Here is a 24096-nt window from a genome sequence, read left to right as displayed (position 1 = left end):
TGGTTCATGGCCAGCATGTGCATGCATTTGTCTGCGGTGCAGCGAGGTGATAAACACGTGGACCATCACCCCCTCACCCGCCGCCCGTAAAGTGGCAGGGGCGCGAGGGCGGGGAGCCACGCAATGCCCCCCGTGAAGGGGGTGGCCATTGGGCAGCTATCACCTAACTCTGTGGTTGCCGCAGTCCGCAGCCCACCCAAAATAAAAAAGAAAACATAAGATCACATTTATACTATAGCACTTGGTATATGTATTGAACAATTGAAACTTAAAGCGTCAAACATCAACTTTCGGAACTGAACACGTTGTGCCTGAAACTGGGGGGTACCAACCCCAAATGGGTCTGTTCTTCTGAATGCCATTGACATCTTACTTGTAGGTGGACAGCCTAACAATTCCCATGTATATAGTACATAGGTGGCAAGGTAGGGTATTATGTCAAGGGGAGTCATATACTTGTGGACCAAAGGGATCAGGTACATCAATCCGGTACGGTTGAGAGGAGGAACAAGCTTAGACCATCAGGAACAGCCGTTAACCCAGCAGAGGTGGTGAGCTAGAAGCCAAAGTGTGGTGTTTACGCCCCATCTTCTGCCATGTTGGTTCAGAGTTGTTGGGGAGAGGTAGAATGGCATCCTGCCAGCCAGGGAGTTCCGGTGGGGAGATGTTGACATCCATGCAAAATTTTTCCAGGTCTTCTGGGAACCTGAGGACTGCAGTCTTCCCATCCCTGTGTGCAATCAGGACCACTGGGAATCCCCATCGAATATTGATGGAAGCTGTGTGCAGCTTTTCAGTCAGGGGTCGCAGAGCCCTGCAACGCTCCAGTGTCTCTATGGCCAGGTCAGGGAAAAAAGGAAGTGGTGCGCCATTGAAATCCAGGGTGGCCGCATCTCTGACTTTCTTCATAATGAGCTCTTTCTCTTCAAAATAGTGAACCCTGCATATCACATCGTGTGGGGTTTCTGCTGTGAGGTTGCACAGGCGGAGAGCTCTGTGCATTCGATCTATTTTCAGGGAATGATCCGGCGCCAATCCTAGTAGGCCGTTAAATATGCCCTGCACAGATGGAAGGAGGTCTTCGTCACCCGTCGCCTCCAGGAACCCCCAGTTGCGAATGTTATTCCGTCTGTTGCGGTTTTCTTGGTCCTCGATCTTGTAGAGGGCCATCCTGTGTGCAATGGTGAGTGAGCGGGTGGATGCCTGCAGGGTCCAGATGGCGATTACGTGTCTGTCCAGACGCTGTTCCGTCTCTTCTACCTGGTCCAGTACTTGGGAAAGGTCCGCTCGCACTGCGGAGACCACTTTTTTAATGGCCCGATCAAGTCCCAATAGCATAGACGCTAGTTCCGACTTAGTGGGGAGTCCGCTTACCAAGGCCGCCACTTCAGAGTGTCTTGACACGCTCCCCTATCCTTCTGAGCTGGCAGATGAGGCTGGAGAGCAGTGTCTGGGCTCTGGCCTGTGGCGGGGCGGAGCCTGCGCCGGAGCTCGTGCCTCATGGAAAGCGGCCTAGGCCATCCATATCTGTCAGGTCTTCTGGGTCAGCCAGAAACCTTTTTATGGAGCCCTCGGATGTGCCTTTCTTTGGCAGGGACTTTCCAGTTCTCTTACCCATCCTCTCCGGTAAGGTATGTCAGCTTAGAAGATAGATAAGTGCTATAATTGCAGGGTCAGCGCCGGAGCTCGGGAAAGAAGCGTCCTCACCGCCGCATGTTAAAACCACGCCCCAGCACAATTATATTAAAAAAATTATTCAGTTTACTATTCAGCATTATTATAATGGAATAGTATATAAATACTGAAATTTGCACTTAAAACTGTAATTTTGTAACTTTTGGAAAAGCCAGTAAAAACTTGGCTGTGCCAGTAAATTTCAGGTGTTGTGTAAAATTCAATCTAATTGGTTGGTAACACTGGGTGCCAGTTATAATCAGTAGATATTTAAATGTCTGATTATGTCCTCCTTTCGATTATATCTGTTTCAGTATTTTATCAGGATAGCCCTGATTGCCACACTTGTGAATCAGGAGGGAGCTGATTTTCAGATTACTCATGGCAAATTACATACTCCCAGAGGTCTTGGTTTTATATTTTGTTATAAGTAAGAATAATATGCTTCTTTGCAGTCCTGTTGAGTAGATGTCAGATGTATAAATGTGAGATGTACCCCACATATGCTGTGTAAGCAGTAGCGTGGAGCAGGCCCCTGCCATGTAATTAAAGTTCTGGTAGGTTATGTGTGCTCTCAGCGGTCTACATTTTGCCGGCTGCCTGACTCACATGTCCCATGTACTCACTGCTAGCTGCTAAGCTACCTGAGCCTGTGAGCAGGAAGCGAGCACTTTCACACCATAAATAATGAGGCAGCACCCTGTTCCAACATCAACACACTCCAAGACAGGCAGGAGGGAAAACACATGTATAAAACATGCTGCAAAGTCTCAGTGGCCCGCAAGAATCAAATGCTCTGTTCTGCGACTCCTCTGCAGCATTCCCATGTATTAACCCTAGGTGTGGGGCTAGTGGAGTCCTGAGGGCCATCAAAAGATAAAATTCTTTGCAAGACTCACATTTAACATTCATAAATACAAATATTTAACACATTTAATGTATCAGCATTAAAGGTGTGATGAAAGAGCAGTCATAAAGCTGCCATGGGGTCACATGCACAGGCTGGAATTCGTAAGTGGTAAGCATCTCCTGCAGTGATGTGTTAGTGTAGGGGAACCGCTACATGGGAAACACTGGAAATTCTGGGAGCCCCGTAAAGTGTAGAGCTTGGCACTCGATTTCATGACCTGAAATAAAGAACCTCTCGGCAGGACCACCATTTGTGGTGCTTAGCATGTTGATTCTTAAATTTAATGATCAGAACGTAAAAAGATCTCCAGTTGCCAGGCACGGTTCGTTTTAAATGAATTTGCAACGATCCCTGAAATTAGATATGAAATGTAGGTCTCTTGCCATAGTAACAGTGAAATAATGCCCACACATACAATTAAAAAGAATGAGAGTCGGTTGGGTTAGGGTTTTATAGTTTCTCAACCGATTGAATTTTAATTACTAATTGGGCTTTGTTATATTATTTTGCACTTGTGCCTGCAAACAGTCTGTAATTAGATCTCCCATCTCATTTGTCTCCAGCAATTTGATATCTTGCCAATTGTCCATGTAATACATTACATTTGTGTATGCTATATTGCAAAGACCTTGTCTTATCTATTCATTTGACATTCATTATTTGATTCATTATTTATATATATTATTATTATATATTCATATTCATTATTTGAGTATACAGTATACAACATAGGTGCATGTCTTAGTCCGAAACAATACTAATAAAAACTCTTAGTAGTATGTTTTTTTTATTTTTTATTAAAGATTCATACTTACCTATGTGTATTGAGCATCCGATCCAGTCAGCAGCTGTCCCCCGTCGTCTCTGCACTGAGAACCGAGCCACCCAACATCGGCGATGGCTCGGTTTTCACAGCTCTCCGAGAGGAGAGTTGCTGACTGTCAGCGTCTCTCCTCTCTGCTTATCCATGCTCATTGGGGCACTGAGCTGTGGAGGGGCAGGGAGCGGCCATCTCAGCATCTCACTGAGACTGCCATGAATCAAGGCAGGTGGCAGATCCAGGCTTGGGAAGTCGGGATGACGCGCTGCCTCGACTGATGGCAGTGACATCAGCGGAGAGCGGACTACAGACCTCTCTCTCCGCTGAAAACCGGTCACAGGAGTGCAAAACAAATTGCACTCCTGTGACTCTTAGGGGAAGCCCAGCCTAAAAAGCTCAGGCTGGACATCTCCATTAAAAAAAAAAATAACATTTACTTAGCTGATAACAGATGAGAGGTTACAGAAAACAGGAGTCTCAGGCCTCATCCATCCCTCAGCAGTAGCTGACTTGCAAATATCTTGCCCTGCAAGCCATTAAGTTTTTATGGTCAAGTCTCCTAACTCATCAGTGTTAGGCCCCTTTCACACGGCCGTTCCGTATGTCCGTTTTTTTTTATCTATCCGCTGATGGATGAAAAACAGACATGTATCTCTATGGGATAGCGGACTTTAGCGGATGATCATCCTCTGACAACTGTCTCCGTTAAGCTCCGTTTTTTATGATGGAAGAAAGTAAATTTTTTTCTATGGATGAAAAAAAAGGGTTAACAAAACAATGGATGTTAGCAATTGATCGGCTGACATCCGTTTTTTAACCCTCTGTTTTTTCCCCCTCACTAAACACACTGTAAAAAGCTGGTTGTTAAGGAGGGGGCTGGGAATCCGGCTGCCACGACCTTGACAACTGATGAGTCGTCAGCTGTCAGCGGGGTTCCCCACTGACAGCTGAATGTAAAGAAAAAACGTGCCGAGGGGACCCCCCCATGCCAAAAAAAAAAAGGCATGCCTCCCCCAAATCTATGCCAGACCCTTATCCGAGCGTGGTTGTAAACCTCAGGCTGTAAGCCTCAGACATGAAATATGAACAAACTCTATATAGTGTGCACTCATCTCAATTAAGAGCACTCTGTGTCATTTTTGTATTTTTGTCTGCTACTTTGTTTCTCTGCTATCCGCATGAATCACTTCTGACAAGTTTTCCTGACACCAAGAGAAAAATAGTGACATGCCATCTGATTCAGAGCCTCAGCTCTGTTCCTGTGTGAAGGGGGTGTCACTCCCTCCAATCAGCGCTCAGAGCTCTTCTCACTGGGGTCTGCACATTGACTTCAGCTCCCAGCCCCCTTTTTTTCTGACATCGCAGACAAGCTTTATCAAATTTGGCATTTGAACGGATGTAGATAAACAAGTACAACTTCTGTAGAGGGGATTTGTTTCATCTCGGTTTATCAACCGAGGTCACTTCTCTGGGTATATGTAAAGGTTTACAACCACTGTAAGTCACTGCGTGTGCCTGGAAAATGTTGGTGTGAAATTGGTAATGGTAAAAATGCCACACCAAATAGATGCCTCAATTACTGCCATTATCAACGTGAGCTCAATAAACAGTGTTCGCCATAGACATGAGAGAAGCTGGCTTTTAGGTCAAAGTTTAACCACTTCAGCCCCAGAAGGATTTAGCTCCTTCCTGATCAGAGCACTTTTTGCGATTCGGCACTTCGTCGCTTTAACTGACAATTGCGCGGTCATGCGACTTTGTACCCAAACAAAATTGATGTCCTTTTTTTCCCCACAAATAGAGCTTTCTTTTGGTGACATTTGATCACCTCTGTGGTTTTTATTTTTTGCGCTATAAACAAAAAAAGAGCGAAAAATTTGAAAAAAAACACATTTTTTACTTTTTGCTATAATAAATATCCCCCAAAAATACATAAAAACACTTTTTTTTTCCTCAGTTTAGGCCGATACATATTCTTCTACATATTTTTGGTAAAAAATCGCAATAAGCGTTTGATTGGTTTGGGCAAAAGTTATAGCGTCTACAAAATAGGGGATAGTTTTATGGCATTTTTATTCATTTTTTTTTACTAGTAATGATGGCGATCAGCGATTTTTATCGTGACTGCGACATCATTGCGGACACATCGGACAATTTGGACACCATTGGCATTAATACAGCAATCAATGCTATAAAATTGCATTGATTACTGTAAAAATGCCACGGGCAGTGAAGGGGTTAACCACTATGGGGTGGGAAGGGGTTAAGTGTGTCCTGGGGGAGTGTTTCTAACTGTCTGGGGGATGGGATAGCAGTGACACAACACTGATCGCTGCTTCCGATGACAGGGAGCAGACGATCCTGTCACTAGGCAGAAAGGGGAGATGCTGTTTACATCGGCATCTCCCCGTTCATTAGCTCCGTGACATGATTGCGGATATCCCAGCTGCGATTGAGTCCACGGGTCCCGTGGGCACGGTCACGGAGCACACTAGCATGGCGGGAATTTCAAATTAATGTACGGGTACGTTACTTTGCCCAGCCATGCCATTCTACCGATGTATACATGCTGACAGAGGTCGGCAAGTGGTTAAGGGCCCATTCTCGTTGCCTGCACACTAAACCAAACGGTTTGTTTTGGCTGTAGTAAGCCACGGTGAGGCGGCAGTGTGATGCGTGTTTCAGCGCATCACAACTTTTTTTGAAGTATACAGAATTACACTTTATTCATGTCACCACACAGCAGCGCATTGCTTTGCTATGTGGTAGCACCCAGTTACATAGTAGGTGAGCTTGAAAAAAAAAAAAAAGACACAAGTCCATCAAGTCCAACCTATGTGTGTGATTATATTTCTTGCATTGTCTATCCCAGTGTATTGCAGTCGTTCAGGTGCTTAACTAATAGTTTTTTGAAACTATTGATACCCCCCGCTGAGACCACCACCTGTGGAAGGGAATTCCACATCTTTGCCGCTCTTACAGTAAAGAACCCTCAACGTAGTTTAAGGTTAAAAATCTTTTCTTTAATTTTAATGAGTGGCCATGAGTCTTGTTAAACTCCCTTCCGCAAAAAAGTTTTATCCCTATTGTGGGGTCACCAATATGGTATTTATAAATTGAAATCATATCCCCTCTCAAGCATCTCTTCTCCAGAGAGAATAAGTTCAGTGCTCGCAACCTTTCTTCATAACTAATATCCCCCAGACCCTTTATTAGCTTAATTGCCCTTCTTTGTACTCGCTCCATTTCCAGTACATCCTTCCTGAGGACTGGGTCCCAGAACTGGACAGTATACTCCAGGTGCAGCCGGAGTCTTGTAGAGCGGGAGAATTATCTGTATATCTCTGGAGTTGATCCCCTTTTTAATGCATGCCAATATTCTGTTTGCTTTGTTAGCAGCAGCTTGGCATTGCATGCCATTGCTGAGCCTATCATCTAATAGGACCCCCAGAGATTCTTCCCCCAATGTATAGATTGCATTCATATTTTTGCCACCCAAATGCATGTTACATTTTTCTACATTAAAGCTCATTTGCCATGTAGTTACCCACCCCATTAATTTGTTCAGATCTTTTTGCAAGGTTTCCACATCCTGCAGAGAAGTTATTGCCCTGCTTATCTTAGTATCGTCCGCAAATACAGAGATTGAACTATTTACCCCATCCTCCAGGTCATTTATGAAAAAAATAAATAGGATTGGTCCCAGCACAGAACCCTGGGGGACCCCACTACCCACCTCTGTCCATTCCGAGTACTCCCCATTTATCACCACCCTCTGAACTCCCCCTTGTAGCCAGCTTTCAATCCATGTATGGTCCATGCCAATGGACCTTATTTTGTACAGTAAACATTTATGGGGAACTGTGTCAAATCCTTTTGCAAAATCCAGATACACCACGTCTACGGGCCTTTCTTTATCCAGATGGCAGTTCACCTCCTCATAGAAGGTTAATAGATTGATTTGGTAAGATTGAATCTTCATGAATCCATGCTGATTACTAGGGGTGCAACGGACTTTCACCTATCCGTGATCCGAACAGGTCACTCCGTTCGGATCGGCACGCGCCACGATCCGCGGAGCGCTCCACGGTCTCGGCCTTAGGAAAGGCAGTGGCTTCAGCCTAGTTCCCTAGCAGCGGCAATCTTGGTGCACCCATCGGCCGTTTACAATGTGATCACTCAGTCAACGCCGATTCCTCTCCCCTCTGTGTACAGATATGTACAGTGGAGGGGAGAGATCGGATGCCAGCATCGCTGTAGGCTGCATCTGTAGTGCCCACAGCGCTGCTCTGTGACAATTGCAGTAACAGCCATCCCTCAATACCCTGCCAATACTCAGCCAAACCCTGCAATACTCGGTAATACCCAGCCATGCTCAGCCAATATTTCAGTGGGGGAGATGATGTGGATATTACAGTGAGGAAGATGTCCATTAAAGTGGGGACTATATGGTGGTGGAATTTTCACAGGTTTTTGCAAATTCAATTATTTGCTGAGCTGAAAAATGATCCAATCCGTGACTCTTATCTGAGGAACGATCGGATCCGTGAGTTTTTTGATCCGTTGCACCCCTATTGGTTACTGCTAATGATACCGTTCTCATTACTAAAATCTTGTATATAGTCCCTTATCATCCCCCCCCAAGAGTTTACATTCTATGGCCGTTAGGCTAACTGGTCGGTAATACCCAGGGATGCATTTTGAGCCGTTTTGAAGTATTGGTGCTACATTGGCTTTTCTCCAATCACCTGGTACCATTCCAGTCAGTAGACTGTCAGTAAAAATTAGGAACAATGGTCTGACAATTGGGGAGAAAAAAAATATATTCCTGCGCCAAAATGGGAGAAATATTATTATAAGTGGAATGGGGTACTGCTGCACTCACTGAAGGGAAATGTCTGAACCCAGAGAGAAAGATTGATACAGAAATAGTGATGCGCTGTACTAAAAGATATATAAATTTAAAATAATTGTGTGTTATGTAAACTTATAAGTAAAATTCAAATAAAACCAACAAGGGTGAATATAGTAAATGAAAAGAGCATATATGCAGGTAAGTAGATGATGGCTAATAATATATCAAAATATATGACAAAGAAAAAATATAATAATCATATGGTACCATGGATCAGTGATTTAGCATACACATCACTACATGAAAATAATTCATAACCATTGATGATATTATAATAGAAGGTGCAACAGTTAGTGGAAAGCGAAAAAAATTAAAATAACGTAAAAGAAAAACAATAGGTTAAAAAATACAATGGCAAGGTGCAATAGTGCTGAGGACTAAATTCGAGTGAAAAAAAAAAAAAAAAAAAAACTTTTAAAGTTTAAACAGTAGTGTAAGTTGACGGAAAATAATTTATATCAAATGTCCATATACAAGTGCATATAGTGAAGTAAAGTGCTAGCTATACAAAGTCGCATAAGGTGCAAATACGTTGTGTAGCGACTATAACATAAGTCGCATAAAGCATAGGTGAACTTCAAATCAAAAATCGCCTAAAGTAAACTATAGGTGTAAATATCGTGCTGAGTGTTCTTCGATACAATAGGTGATGGTAAGGGTGATCCCACGGAGTTCAGTGTGATCCTAGGTGGTCAATTTGAGTACCTGAAATATATTTTCTTCAATAAATACTGCACTTTCTTAAAATACTACACTATGGGGCATCCTTCCTTTATGTTTTAATCCTATATACTCGGCATGAGACTACCTATGGCAAACACCCCAAGTAACCTTTAAAGAGGCCACGTACCATATAGTGAGTAGGAGAGGGACGCCAAACAGGAATTGCTATATTAGGATCCATAAACGGAAAGACCTCCAGGAATACCTAAAGACACACTTAATATATGCTGTAACCTTACAGCAGTAAGGTAAGGAGACATCCATAAATTGACCACCTAGGATCACACTGAACTCCGTGGGATCACCCTTACCATCACCTATTGTATCGAAGAACACTCAGCACGATATTTACACCTATAGTTTACTTTATGCGATTTTTGATTTGAAGTTCACCTATGCTTTATGCGACTTATGTTATAGTCGCTACACAACGTATTTGCACCTTATGCGACTTTGTATAGCTAGCACTTTACTTCACTATATGCACTTGTATATGGACATTTGATATAAATTATTTTCCGTCAACTTACACCACTGTTTAAACTTTAAAAGTTTTTTTTTTTTTCACTCGAATTTAGTCCTCAGCACTATTGCACCTTGTCATTGTATTTTTTAACCTATTGTTTTTCTTTTACGTTATTTAAATTTTTTTCGCTTTCCACTAACTGTTGCACCTTCTATTATAATATCAATGGTTATGAATTCTTTTCATGTAGTGATGTGTATGCTAAATCACTGATCCATGGTACCATATGATTATTATATTTTTTCTTTGTCATATATTTTGATATATTATTAGCCATCATCTACTTACCTGCATATATGCTCTTTTCATTTACTATATTCACCCTTGTTGGTTTTATTTGAATTTTACTTATAAGTTTACATAACACACAATTATTTTAAATTTATATATCTTTTAGTACAGCGCATCACTATTTCTGTATCAATGGTCTGACAATTACTTGACTGAGTTCCCTAAGTACCCTCGGATGCAAACCATCTGGTCCCGGTGATTTATTAATGTTGTTTCCCAAGTCTAATTTTAATTCTGTCCTCTGTTAACCATGGAGATGCTTCCTGTGATGTGTCATAAGGATATACACTGCAGTTTTGGTACTGAAGCTTCCCTCGTGAAGACTGAGGAGAAGAATAAATTCAATACCTTTGCCATCTCCCCATCCTTTGTAACCAAATGTCCTTCCTCATTCTTTATGGGGTCAATATGGTCTGTCATCCTTTTTTACTGTTTACATACTTAAAGAATTTCTTGGGATTTTTTCCACTCTTCTCTATGTGTCTTTTTCGTGTTCTGTCTTATGCCGCATACAGACGTAGCGGACTATCCGGCGGACTTCTCGCCAGACTTTCCGAATGGGCTACTTGCCCACACACGGCACTTTTTCAGCGTACTAAGTCCGCCGTACTATCCGCCGTACTTTTGAAATGAACGGACTCGCCCACACACGCGGAGGAAAGTCCGCTCATTTCGAGCGCGTCTCCAGGTAGGCGAGGCCAGCGAAGGAGACGTCGCTGGCCCCGCCACCTGGTATGGACTTAAAGGGCAACCCCAATGCCAAAAAAAAAAATCGGTGTGGGGGTCCCCTCCAGGTCCACATCAGACCCTTGTCCGAGCACGCTACCCGGCCGGCCAGGAAATGGGGGGGACGAGCGAGCGACCCCCACCTCCTGAGCTGTACCAGGGCGTGTGCCCTCAACATGGGGGGTGCCTTGGGGGAAGGGGGGGCCGCGCGGCCCCCCCACCCCAAAGCACCTTGTCCCCATGTTGATGAGGACAAGGGCCTCTTCCCGACAACCCTGGCCCTTGGTTGTCGGGGTCTGTGGGCGGGGGGGATTATTGGAATCCGGGAGCCCCCTTTAATAAGGGGGCCCCCGGATCCTGGCCCCCCACCCTATGTGAATGAGTATGGGGTACAATGTACCCCTACCCATTCACCTGTAAAATAAAGTAAAAAAAAAAATACACAAGAACACAAGATAAAATAGTTTATTGCACAGCTCCGGGGGGTCTTCGGTCTTCGGGGGTCTTCTTGCCGGACTCCTCCGCTATCTTCTTCTAGCTCTTTTACTAGCGGAGGAGCCCGGCTTTCTTCCTTGCCGCCGCCCTCTTCTTCAGACTTCGGGGGTCTTGTCCCCCTTCTGCGGTCTTCTGTAGCCGCCGCCTTCTGTTCTTCTCTTCAGATGTTGCCTCGTCGCATCCTCCGCTCACAATGGCACGGACCCGACGCGCGGCGACTTATATAGGGACATCACCGGATGATGTCCCCGCCTATTATGATGTCACAGTCCCAGCATCCTCTGGGACTGTGACACCATAATGGGCGGGGACATCATCCGGTGATGTCCCTATATAAGTCGCCGCGCATCGCGTCGGAGCCATTGTGAGCGGAGGACGCGACGAGGCAACATCTGAAGAAGAAGAGAAGAACAGAAGAAAAGAAGGCAGCGATGACAGCGGCGACAGAAGACCGGGCCACTGCCTGTAAAAGAGCTAGAAGGCGCGGTGGCCCAGGGGAAGAACTGAAGAGGGGGACAAAACCCCGAAGTCGGGAGAAGAGGGCGGCGGCGAGGAAGAAAGCCGGGCTCCTCCGCTAGTAAAAGAGCTAGAAGAAGATAGCGGAGGAGTCCGGCGAGAAGACCCCCGAAGACGGAAGACCCCCGGAGCTGTGCAATAAACTATTTTATCTTGTGTGTTGTGTTTTTTTTTTTACTTTATTTTACAGGTGAATGGGTAGGGGTACATTGTACCCCATACTCATTCACATAGGGTGGGGGGCCGGGATCCGGGGGCCCCCTTATTAAAGGGGGGTCCCAGATTCTGATAAGCCCCCAGACCCCGACAACCTTGGCCGTTGGCCCTTGTCCTCATCAACATGGTGACAAGGTGCTTTGGGGTGGGGGGGCCGCTCGGCCCCCCTTCCCCAAGGCACCCCCCATGTTGAGGGCACGCGGCCTGGTACGGCTCAGGAGGGGGGCGCTCGCTCATCCCCCCTTTCCTGGCTGGCCGGGGAGCGTGCTCGGACAAGGGTCTGATGGGGACCCCCACACCGATTTTTTCCGGCGTTGGGGTTCCCCTTTAAGTCCATACCAGGTGGCGGGGCCAGCGACGTCTCCTTTGCTGGCCCCGCCTACCTGGAGACGCGCTCGAAATGAGCGGACTTTCCTCCGGTGGGAAAAGTCGGTTAATTTCAAAAGTACGGCGGACTGGCATACGCACGGCCAGATTGCCCGCCGAAATTCAAGTCCGGCGGGAAGATTGGAGTGCAAAACTACTTTCTAAGTCCGACGTACTTTCGGGTCAAAAAAGTCCACCGGAGGCTACACACGGGGGGATTGTCCGGCGGACTTGAGTTTGCCGGACTTTTCCAGACGATTGTTTGATCGTGTGTACGCGGCATTAGCTGCCCTAATTGCACCTTTACATTTCTTGTTGCATTCTTTATAAAGTCTGAATGCTGATGATGATTCCTCAACCTTGTATTTTTTGAAGGCCTTCTCCTTTGCTTTTATATGCATTTTTACATTGGGGTTAGGCCATCCAGGATTTTTGTTCCCGCTTTTAAATTTATTACCCAATGGGATGCATTGGCTAATGCCCTTATTTAATATTCCCCTAAAGGGGTTGTAAAGGTTCATGTTTTTTTTTTCACCTTAATGCCTCCTATGCATTAAGGTGAAAAACATCTTACGATCACTGGATCTCCAGCCCCCCCCCCCGTTTTACTTACCTGAGCCATGGAAAGTCCCACGTCACGAACACACTTTTCCTTGGCTCAGTCTTCTCGGCTCTTCATTGGCTAGATTGATAGCAGAACAGCCATTGGCTCGCGGTGCTGTCAATCAACTCCAATGACGCAAAGGCTGAAGGGCGGGGCCGAGTCCTGTAGTCAGCGGCTATGAATGCCGAATACAGGACTCAGGAGTGCACCCGCAAGGTAACCCCCTTGGGAGAGTGCTTTCCAGAGGAGGTTAAACCTTTGCTGTCACTTTAGTGTTACTTTAAAGCAAACTCATCTCTCCTCTGTGTTCTTTGTTCCTAAGATTTTATCCCAATTCATGGTAGAAGCACCAACTAGAAATAAAGGGTTACTGGATCTACTGATTACCAACACAGACATGATCACAGATGTGGAAATGCGGGGCGCAATTTAAGAAACTTAGCTTCATCCCTTTGGAGCTCTACCCATAAGGATTCCACCTCCTCCCTAGCTCCCTTAGTGATGTCATCTCTCTCATTCACTTGTACATTATTCTTGATATATATAGACATACACCTCCCCCTTTTTTACCCTCCCTATCCCTGTGATAAAGGGTATACCCTTGAATGGTTCATGAGAGCTGTTGAACCAGGTCTCTGAAATTCCCACAAAATCCAAATCCTCCTTGTACAACAGTATCTCTAGTTCACCCATCTTGTCCGCAGGCTCCTGGCATTGGTGACCATGCCACGTAGTTTAGACCGGTTGCATACTATCCTCTTATTGGGCGTTCCGAGATTGAAACTAGGACTTGTTACTATACTTACCTTGGGTTTATGTGCTTTAGTCAACCTACCACTAATGTCCCCAATACTCCCTTCTGGAATGAGTTTCGTGCTGACTATCTCTACCTCTGGGCACTACAATAAAATACAGCACGCCTGCATTTTATAGCAGCTCATTGCATCGCACCTCCAGTCTGCATTGTAGTGCGAATGGGACACATAGAAAGCAAATGTCTTCTATGTGTGATAGCAGTGACTGTCATTCTTCCAGTGTGAAACACCAGTAAATGTGTGACTAGACCCTGAAAGACAACAATATTTTTTTTCTTTAAAGTACATGTAAACCTTCTCATATACCCAGTGAAGTGAACAGCCACAGATGACACAGGGATGAAACAAATCTCCCTACATAAGTTTTACATGTATATATCTTCTGTCTTCAGCTTGCTATATTCTTTAGAATTCTTACAACGGTTAGAATTTTCAATTCCTCATTCAGCAGCAACAGTGTAGTCTTGGCTTTCACTGGGAGACAGCTGATTAGAGGAAAGGCACACACCACCCCTCCATATTGGCAGAACAAAGATACTTTCAGAGCTGTGCTGTGACAAGACAAGCTCTCTGCTAATCTATTTATAGCAACCTATCTCAAACACAATTTTTCAGCTGCTTTTATGTCCCGTCTAGGAGAACATGCCAGAAGTTACCATGCTGATAACAGAAGAACGGAGCAGCATAACGACACAGGACTTAGGAGAGAGATAAGAAAACACTACAGATGTACAGTGCCTTGCGAAAGTATTCGGCCCCCTTGAACTTTCCAACCTTTTGCCACATTTCAGGCTTCAAACATAAAGATATAAAATTTTAATTTTTTGTGAAGATTCACCAACAAGTGGGACACAATTTTGAAGTGGAATGAAATCTATTGGATTTTTGAAACTTTTTTAACCACTTGAGACCCGCACTACGTCTATTGACGTCATGGGGTTTCCCTGGTTATATCTAAATGATGCCTGAGTCCACAGACATCATTCAAATAGTTTTCAGCCGGCGATTCCCTACACCATAAGAACGATCATAGCGGCTGTTCCGCCACTTGATCGTTCTTACGGGCGGCGGGAGGGGACGCCCCCCTCCCGCCGCCCTCCGGTGCTTCTACCGACTCACCATTTCCATCGGTGAGTCGGTCACAGGATCTGCCGGCCCCAGCATGTGATCATAGAGATTTCCGGCGGACTAGATTGTCCCCAGAGTCTCTATGATCGTTCGGAGGCCGGACGCGATGTTATGACGTCACGTCATTCAAATTAACGGCGCCGATCTGGCTAGGAAGCCATGATCGTTTTTTTTTTTTTTTTATTATTCTTCCCAGCCTAGAGGTGAGATATGGGGTCTTATTGACCCCATATTTCACTGTAAATAGGTCTGATCGTGCCATATTCCTATTACAAGGGATGTTTACATTCCTTGTAATAAGAATAAAAGTCATCAATTTTTTTTTATTTTTTTTTTAAGTGTAAAACTAAAAAAATAAAAATAAAATTAACAATAAAAAAAAAAAAGCGCCCCTGTCCCCGTGAGCTCGCACACAGAAGCGAATGCATACGTAAGTCCCGCCCACATATGAAAACGGTGTTCAAACCACACATGTGAGGTATCGTCGCGAACGTTAGAGCGAGAGCAATAATTCTAGCTCTAGACCTCCTCTGTAACCCAAAACATGTAACCAGTAAAAAAATTTAAAGCGTCGCCTATGGGGATTTTTAAATACCAAAGTTTGGCGCCATTCCACGAGCGCGTGTAATTTTGAAGCGTGACATGTTGGGTATCTATTTACTCGGCGTATCCTCCTCTTTCACATTATGCAAAAAAATTGGGCTAACTTTACTGTTTTTTTTTTTTAAGCATGAAACTGTTTTTTTTTTTGAAAAAAACGCGTTCGAAAAATTGCTGCGCAAATACCGTCATTGTATTCTCTAGGGTCTTTGCTAAAAAAACATATATAATGTTTGGGGGTTCTATGTAATTTTCTAGCAAAAAAATTAGGAATTTTACATGTAGGAGAGAAATGTCAGAATTGGCCTGGGTCTGAAGTGGTTAACTAATAAAAAAATGAAAAGTGGGGCGTGCAAAATTATTCGGCCCCCTTGCGTTAATACTTTGTAGAGCCACCTTTTGCTGCGATTACAGCTGCAAGTCGCTTGGGGTATGTCTCTATCAGTTTTGCGCATCGAGAGACTGAAATTCTTGCCCATTCTTCCTTGCAAAACAGCTCGAGCTCAGTGAGGTTGGATGGAGAGCGTTTGTGAACAGCAGTTTTCAGCTCTTTCCACAGATTCTCGATTGGATTCAGGTCTGGACTTTGACTTGGCCATTCTAACACCTGGATACGTTTATTTGTGAACCATTCCTTTGTAGATTTACTGTATGTTTGGGATCATTGTCTTGTTGGAAGATAAATCTACATCCCAGTTTCAGGTCTTTTGCAGACTCCAACAGGTTTTCATCCAGATTGGTCCTGTATTTGGCTGCATCCATCTTCCCCTCAATTTTAACCATCTTCCCTGTCCCTGCTGAAGAAAAGCAGGCTCAAACCATGATGCTGCCACCACCCTGTTTGACAGTGGGGATGGTGTGTTGAGGGTGATGAGCTGTGTTGCTTTTACGCCAAACATATCGTTTTGCATTGTGGGCAAAAAGTTCGATTTTGGTTTCATCTGACCAGAGAACCTTCTTCCACATGTTTGGTGTGTCTCCCAGGTGGCTTGTGGCAAACTTTAGACGAGACTTTTTATGGATATCTTTGAGAAATGGCTTTCTTCTTGCCACTCTTCCATAAAGGCCAGATTTGTGCAGTGTACGACTGATTGTTGTCCTATGGACAGACTCTCCCACCTCAGCTGTAGTTCTCTGCAGTTCATCCAGAGTGATCATGGGCCTCTTAGCTGCATCTCTGATCAGTCTTCTCCTTGTCTGAGCTGAAAGTTTAGAGGGACGGCCAGGTCTTGGTAGATTTGCAGTGGTCTGATACTCCTTCCATTTCAAAATGATCGCTTGCACAGTGCTCCTTGGGATGTTTAAAGCTTGGGAAATCTTTTTGTATCCAAATCCGGCTTTAAACTTCTCCACAACAGTATTACGGACCTGCCTGGTGTGTTCCTTGGTCTTCATGATGCTCTCTGCGCTTTCAACAGAACCCTGAGACTATCACAGAGCAGATGCATTTATACAGAGACTTGATTACACACAGGTGGATTCTATTTATCACCATCAGTCATTTAGGACAACATTGGATCATTCAGAGATCCTCGCTGAACTTCTGGAGTGAGTTTGCTGCACTGAAAGTAAAGGGGCAGAATAATTTTGCACGGACCACTTTTCAGTTTTTTATTTGCTAAAAAAGTTTAAATTATCCAATAGATTTCGTTCCACTTTACAATTGTGTCCCACTTGTTGGTGATTATTCACAAAAAATTAAAATTTTATATCTTTATGTTTGAAGCCTGAAATGTGGCAAAAGGTTGAAAAGTTCAAGGGGGCCGAATACTTTCGCAAAGGCACTGTAGGTCAAATTTCATGAATCGGTTTTACAGCCACCTAAAAGACATGTATGCATTCTTAGCTTTTGCATTAAAGTTTTTTTTTTTATCTTTTTATTAAACAAAAGAAAATTTGTGTACCAAAGTTAAAGGATATTTTGAATTAGTTGTTTTTCTTTGGGGCTGTCATTTTGGGATAAACATTCTTAAGTAGATCTAGGAGACCTGTAAATATTTTACATGGGAATCTTACTAACCTTTTTACATTTTACTTTGCAGAACCAGTTTATGTTCCATTCCTCATCGTTGGGTCCATATTTATTGCCTTCATCATTGTGGGCTCTTTGGTAGCTGTCTACTGCTGCACATGCCTGAGGCCAAAACAGAGCTCTCAGCAGCCAATGAGGTTCACCTTGCGGACTTACCCCCCAGAGTCTCTTCCTATGATTCTCACTGGTACTGGCTTACGGACTCCATCAAGACAGTCTAGCACTGGCACTAGCTCCACATCTACTGGAGGATCAGTACGCAGACTCTCATCTTCCAGGACAGACCCTGGCTGCCTTGTAACTTCACCACCGCCTCCATACTCTTCCGCACACTCCATCCATCTGAATCCATCGTCTACTTTTCTGGTCTCCACACAATACTTCTCTTACCCACTCCAGGCAGATGGAAACTCAAACAAAACCTGTCCTGATTTCCGTCAGTAAGAGGGACTGGTGAGCGGTGAAGCAATTCTGCGAAGAAAATTACTGTTTTGGACTAAACTACATTGTGTGACAATGCTGTAAGATGGAGGAGACTAAACTGACTTCATCCCACAAATGAAGAATGACAATTTGTGATATATTATACCTTTCATAAATGTCAATCACATTGTGACCAGAAATGAATGGACTGCTTGCTAGTAGCAAGGTGACTAAATGACACTAAAAGCTCAATAAAATGTACATGCATAATAGCAGCACATAGAAGTATGTTCAGTAAGTGCTGAATAAACGAAAACACCACGGCTTGGCTTTCTTCAGGGCATGCATGTATGGATCTGCTCCTCTGAGACCCTCACCTTGCCCAACCTGGGACCTCACAGCCTTTATGCCATCATTTTCCAGATTAATCTTCACAATCTCTGAGTATACAAGCTGCAGATTCCACTTCAACAGAGTAGCCCATCAATGCTCTCACCAGAATTGAATCAAATCTAAGACTGTATATGGGTATAGCAATGTACGCATAATTTGAAACATTTCATGCGGGAGAATATGTTGTGTCGGGTGAGGTATGGTGAAGAACTAAGATTTGTGGCAAACAGGAGAATAGGAAAGCATTGATTCAATACAAGTTCACCTATAAAGGGTACACTACAGGTGTACCTTTATACAAACCAACATCCATCCAATCCTCCTGAGCTAAACTAAGGCCCCATACACACTATTAGATTTTCTGCAGATTTTTGTCTTCAGATTTACCAAAACTATATAGTGCAAGGGCCTGCCTGATTGCATAAAATTGGAACACTTAAGGTTTGACCTCATATAATATGGTTATGGTAAATTGAAGACAAATCTTCAGAAAACGTAATGGTGTGTATGGGGTCGAGCACCAACACCTCTAGACAAAAACAACATTTTTTTGTGGCCCACTCCGGCTTCTACCTTATTTTCAGCCCTGGCCACAAAAAGTTGAGTAGGCCCATACACCAAGACTGGTGTATGGTATCATTCAAATCTATTGGTAATAGGTGTCAAGACGCAAGCCTCTTTGCATAAGTAGTAAACTCTGAAATGGGCTGCAACTGAGGTGCAGAGGTATTAGTGCAGTTTAGCTCAGTTTAGAAAAAGGTAAATATTTTCTTCTGGCAAAACCTCAAACTGGTAAATATAAACCTCAAACTGCAAAATATTGAAATAAATATTTGTTTACAGTTTTATCTGTAGTATTAGTAATTCAGCCAGTCATGTAATTCATGCACACTTTTTACCCTGTCCAGCCAAACCGGAAAAAAAAATGTAGTTACAGATTAAAGCTGACCTCCACCCTAAAGTGGAAGGTCTGCTCATTGGAACCCTCCCCCCCTCCGGTGCCACAATTGGCACCTTTCAGGGGGGAGGGGGGTGCAGATACCTGTATAATCCAGGTATCTACACCCACTTCCGGGACAAGCTAGCCGCAGTTGCCCCGCCCCCCGTTGTGTTCTGGGAAAAACACAGTTCCCAGGACACAGCGGGGACCAGTGGAGACGCGCAGCGCGACTCGCGCATGCGCAGTAGGGAACCGGGCAGTGAAGCCGCAATGCTTCACTTTCCGATTCCCTGACAGAGGATGGTGGCGGGGGCAGCCGAGGGATGATCGTTCGCTCGTCATCTGCTGCCGACATCGCTGGACCCTGTGACACGTAAGTGTCCATTTATTAAAAGTCAGCAGCTGCAGTATTTGTAGCTGCTGACTTTTAATATTTTTTTAAAAGGTGCAGCTCCTCTTTAAGTAATTCATCTTCCTGGTTCAGTAATGCAGCTGTGTTATCTCTCCATCTCCAGCCCTTTCTCTGGGCAAAGAATTTACATCATCACCTATGTCTAGCGAGTATGAGCTGACTCTCGAAGCAGCCAGCTGACCAGCAGAGATTTGTGCTTATTGCAAGAATGTTTGGACAAAACTCTAAACTTGCTGCAGGTAAACAAGCAAATATGTATTGCAACTGGGCATTTAATTTTTGCCTAGTGTTCCACTTACAGTAGATTCCAGCTATTTGAAATTTGCAGCACTGTAAACTGTAGTCTTTTTACAGATTTCATGATATATGTGAACATGATCAACTTAAACAGGGTCACCTAAAAAAAAAGTGTCAGCTGGACAGTAGTCATATTTAGCATGCACCTTACATACTTAGCAGGGCAGCCCTAGAACTCAGAAATCACAGGGAGTACCATCATGCAAAACATCCCCCATCTCACTGCTGTCCAAAACTTAAAGTATGATGGTAAACCTCTTTTTAGATTGAGTGGTGACCCTGCTCATACTGGTGAAAGTTGTCATGCATCTGCACAACAGGAGAAATTACATTAAAGTGGTTGTAGCCCAAAAAAAAAAAAAGAAAAAAAAAAGGGAGTTCCTGTTCCCTTATAGCAGATTAAACAGCACAGTGCTTGTGCTGCCTAATCTGACCCTCTCTAAACTGTAAAAAAACCTGTCTGATCCTGCCACTTCCTGTGTCCCCCTCAGTGTTCTGACCACGGCAATCATGGCTGCTGATCCCTGATTACCGTGGTCAGTTTACGCGCCCCTGTCATCCACAGCTCTTCTCTCTCTCTCCCTGCCAGCTCCTGTGAATCTCTCTCCCTCTCAAACCCCTTCCCTCATGCCGCTATTAGTAGCTGGCAGTAAAAGTAAAGAACAATTACAGCCAGCTCCTCTATTATACTAATCTCTCCTACATGGTTTAAATGTTTTTGTAAAACGAAGCCGGTAAATACTTTCTTTGATCTCTTCTTGCTGGTCACCGTGGTCATGTGACCTTCATAGCTCACATCGGTGGGGGAACTCGGCCCCTCCCTTTGCAAGTAGATCAGAGGAATGGAGGAGCTGGAGGTTACGTGACCAGCCATAAAAAAGCAAAGATAAGGTATTTACAGGCATAATTTAAAAAAAGCAATTAAACAGTGTAGGAGAGATTAAAAGAACAGAGGAACTGGCTGTATTTTAAGCTGGGTGCACACAGTCCGAATAATGGCTAGTTCAGCAGGAACTGGCCAATATGTGGCACGCATGTACAGCGGTCAATCCACCAGAAACGGGTCTAAAGGACCAGCTTTTGTAGAAGGGACATGCCCGAAAACCAGCATCCAATCAGCACTAAACAAACATGTTACAACCCTGAAAAAAATAAAAAATCAGGATTATGCAGCAGCATTAATGTGAACTTGGACTAAGAATCACTCTTTCCCTTATTATCTTGATAAGCAGTATTTCCGGGAATGAAAGTGGGTGAACAGCAAACATTTTGGGCTGCCCGATAGTGGTTTTAGCTTTCCCCTTCTCTATCCACAATGGGAATAAAATTACCTTTATATAGACTTCTAAGATGGCTGGCTGGACAAAGAGTGAGGGATAAGGTAAAGGCAGAAACATGGGCTGTCTGACAATTGTATGTTAGCACATTGTTAGGTTTCTGGGTTTCCAGGCAGCTTGGAGATACAATAGTACATATGTGGGCACCACCACAGGTTTCTTTCAATGTCTGCTGCCCGATTAGCACTTTTTAGGAGGTCACAGGTTCACTTGTATGTAAATCTTATCAGTGTTAATGTTTTTCTTTAAACTCTGTATAGTTTGTAAATATATATGTACTTTGGGCAGCCATATTGGTTTATTATATATAAAACTGTGTCCTACACCATGCTTGTGATTTATTACTCACCTCTCCCTTTCTGGTCTGACCTGCCTGAAGATAACACATAGTACTGAGAAATATGTACACTTCCATTGCTGACCTCCAGAGAATACCAATTGTCTAGCAGTCTCTGGCACCAACACTAAGGCTCCATTCACACGCGTAAGTTGCATAACAAGTAATTACCTATATTAGCCAATGATACTCATTCAAATATGCACAACTTAAAATTGCAGCAATGTCAAAGTAGTTCATATGCTACTTTGATCTGACTTTCATGCAACTTGAGGGCCATAGATTTCAATGTTAACCCTCAGAAGTTGCTGATGTGGCGATTTCTCTATACACTATTGGTAATCCATGTCTCCTGCGCTAATAAGCGCCCTTTCAGCCTTTTGGTATAATGCATATTAATACAACCCTGTTTTCTGAGTAAAATAGACATAACCACCGTCCTCACATCCTTCGCTCCACAGGCAGACTTGTCTGAAAAGCCTGTGTTTTGTTATTTATAATAGCGATGACAATAGAGCTTGATGGCTTCACAATGGGCCAACCAAGCACAGGCCAACAGGAGGAGTTATACAAATCTCAACCAATGAACAATGACTAGGGGAGTGTCCAGGCGTGTCTGTGCAGGGACAGTGTGTATGATTTCCCACCCCTGTCCTTGTAAGCCATGCTCTTTAGCTAGACAAAACACCACATGGCTGGCCTTAGAAATCATGAAGGCTGTACCTGACTAAGAGCAGTCAAAGACTCTTGTTTTTACCATTGGCATGAATCCTTATTCTGCATTGTTCAGAGAACAATACATACCCGGATTATTCTACCATTCCTGTAAATGGGAGATTATCTGCAGGGGATGTGCCACGGCCCCTCCATGTGCCGATCAGACACAGAGACAACAGCATACATCCCCCCATAAACGATAAGGTCTTCGCAGAGTGAACACACTCCCCCCAGATGATCATCTGTGCATCACACAGGGGCCTTTCGCTGGCGGACATATCCTCACTCTGCAAACACTTCTCTACATCTTACAGGAAGCTTTCCACTACCAAATGGGCCTTAAACTGACGTCATTCTGCCCCAACTCGCTCTTTAGACTGGGCTACAGAAGAACTAACACTGGGAGACACTGTCACAATACATATTGAATACAACTTAATAAAATTTCCACAACAGTTGCATGAAAGTCATATCTGAATGTTATACAATGCAACTTGTGTGCAACATTTATCCACTATCACTAGTCAAAGCCAAAGTCATATTCAAGTTGCACCCATCCCAACTTTGGAGACCTACAAGTGTGAAGGGAGCCTTAGTTACAAGCCTGGAACGAGCATGTAGTAGATTAGGTTAGATCAGTGTTTCTCAACTCCAGTCCTCAAGGCGCACAAACAGGTCATGTTTTCAGGATTTCCACTATTTTGCACAGGTGATTTGATCAGTTTTCACTGCCTTAGTAATTACCACAGCCATTTCATCTGAAGGGAAATCCTGAAAACATGGCCTGTTGGTGCGCCTTGAGGACTGGAGTTGAGAAACACTGGGTTAGATTTCCTGGTCAGTACACTTTGGTATTTGTGACTCAAAACTATTGGGTCAGTATAACAGCCAGGCAGCTCACATTTTTTTTTTTCTTTAGAAGGAAAGGAAGCTTTTATCATTTCCTTTGCAAAAGTTTCCTGTAAGGGTAAGAGTTTATGCCACCTTATTGCCTGATATACAAGGACCACTGAAAGTAAACCACAGCTCAACTCTACATTCCATATTTCCTTCTCTCTAATCTCTGAATTTTGGACTGCATGCTATTTTATGATTTTTATTTATGAATGATATGGTGTCTTCCAAAGTTTTATTGTGAGATTCCTGCCTCAGAACCAAGCCGAAAATGGTAGCTTCCAAAAAAAATGATAGCTATGGAAAATTAAAAATGCTTTCACTATACAGTAAATATACAAATAAAATGAGGTCAAATTTGAAAGGCCCTTTAAGTACACAACTTGTCCCAAAATATAGGCCCACATACTCATCTACTTACAATTAACAGGAAGTATTCCCACATGATAAACAAAAATGTAACCCATGGTACCCAGAAATCTTACATTATGAAGATCAGTTCCTGGTCACATGCAGCCTAGGGACCCGACTGCTTTCCAGATGGATTTCAGTAATGAAAATATCACAAAAAAGTTGGACATGGGTGATTTAGGGGATGCAGAGTTTTAGGAGAATTTTTTTCTGTAATGTGAAAGAGGGCTGTACAGCTTGGATGAGAAAACCTGAAATCAATCTCCCAAAATTCACCTGGAAGCGAGTGCCTAGTCTGCATGTTTTGCTTGTTTTTGGCTATGTTGTGGGGCCACCTATGATATTTTTGGGTGTTTTTGTGTGAGGTAATGTCTAGTAGGTATCGAAAAGAATCGCTCCCCCCTTTAAAATAATGCCATTTTGTTGCTTTGCAATTAGGGATGAGCCGAACACCCCCCCCCCGTTCGGTTCGCACCAGACCTTTCGAACGGACCCCAAATTCGAACTTTAGAACCCCATTGAAGTCTATGGGACTCGAACGTTCGAAATTAAAAGTGCTAATTTTAACGGCTAATATG

At 43.8% G+C, this 24096-nt stretch overlaps 1 protein-coding gene across 2 annotated transcripts in view; it reads left to right on the top strand.

Moving 5' to 3' along the window:
- The window catches only part of SHISA3 (shisa family member 3), a 42805-nt gene extending 21318 nt beyond the window's left edge, over positions 1 to 21487 (top strand). For both annotated transcript variants that reach the window (XM_077477559.1, XM_077477558.1), the window contains one exon: positions 17368 to 21487. In XM_077477559.1, coding sequence (XP_077333685.1) covers positions 17368 to 17801 — 434 coding nt within the window. In that variant the 3' untranslated portion in view covers positions 17802 to 21487. The remainder of the gene's footprint in view (positions 1 to 17367) is intronic.
- The last annotated feature ends 2609 nt before the right edge of the window (positions 21488 to 24096 follow it).

This window comes from Lithobates pipiens, unplaced genomic scaffold, assembly GCF_037356315.1.
Source record: "Lithobates pipiens isolate NorthernLeopardFrog02 unplaced genomic scaffold, aLitPip1_a1.2 Scaffold_13, whole genome shotgun sequence".
NCBI lineage: Eukaryota > Metazoa > Chordata > Amphibia > Anura > Ranidae > Lithobates > Lithobates pipiens.
Note: the sequence above shows the minus strand (reverse complement) of the source record. Positions and strands in the feature narration are given on the sequence as shown.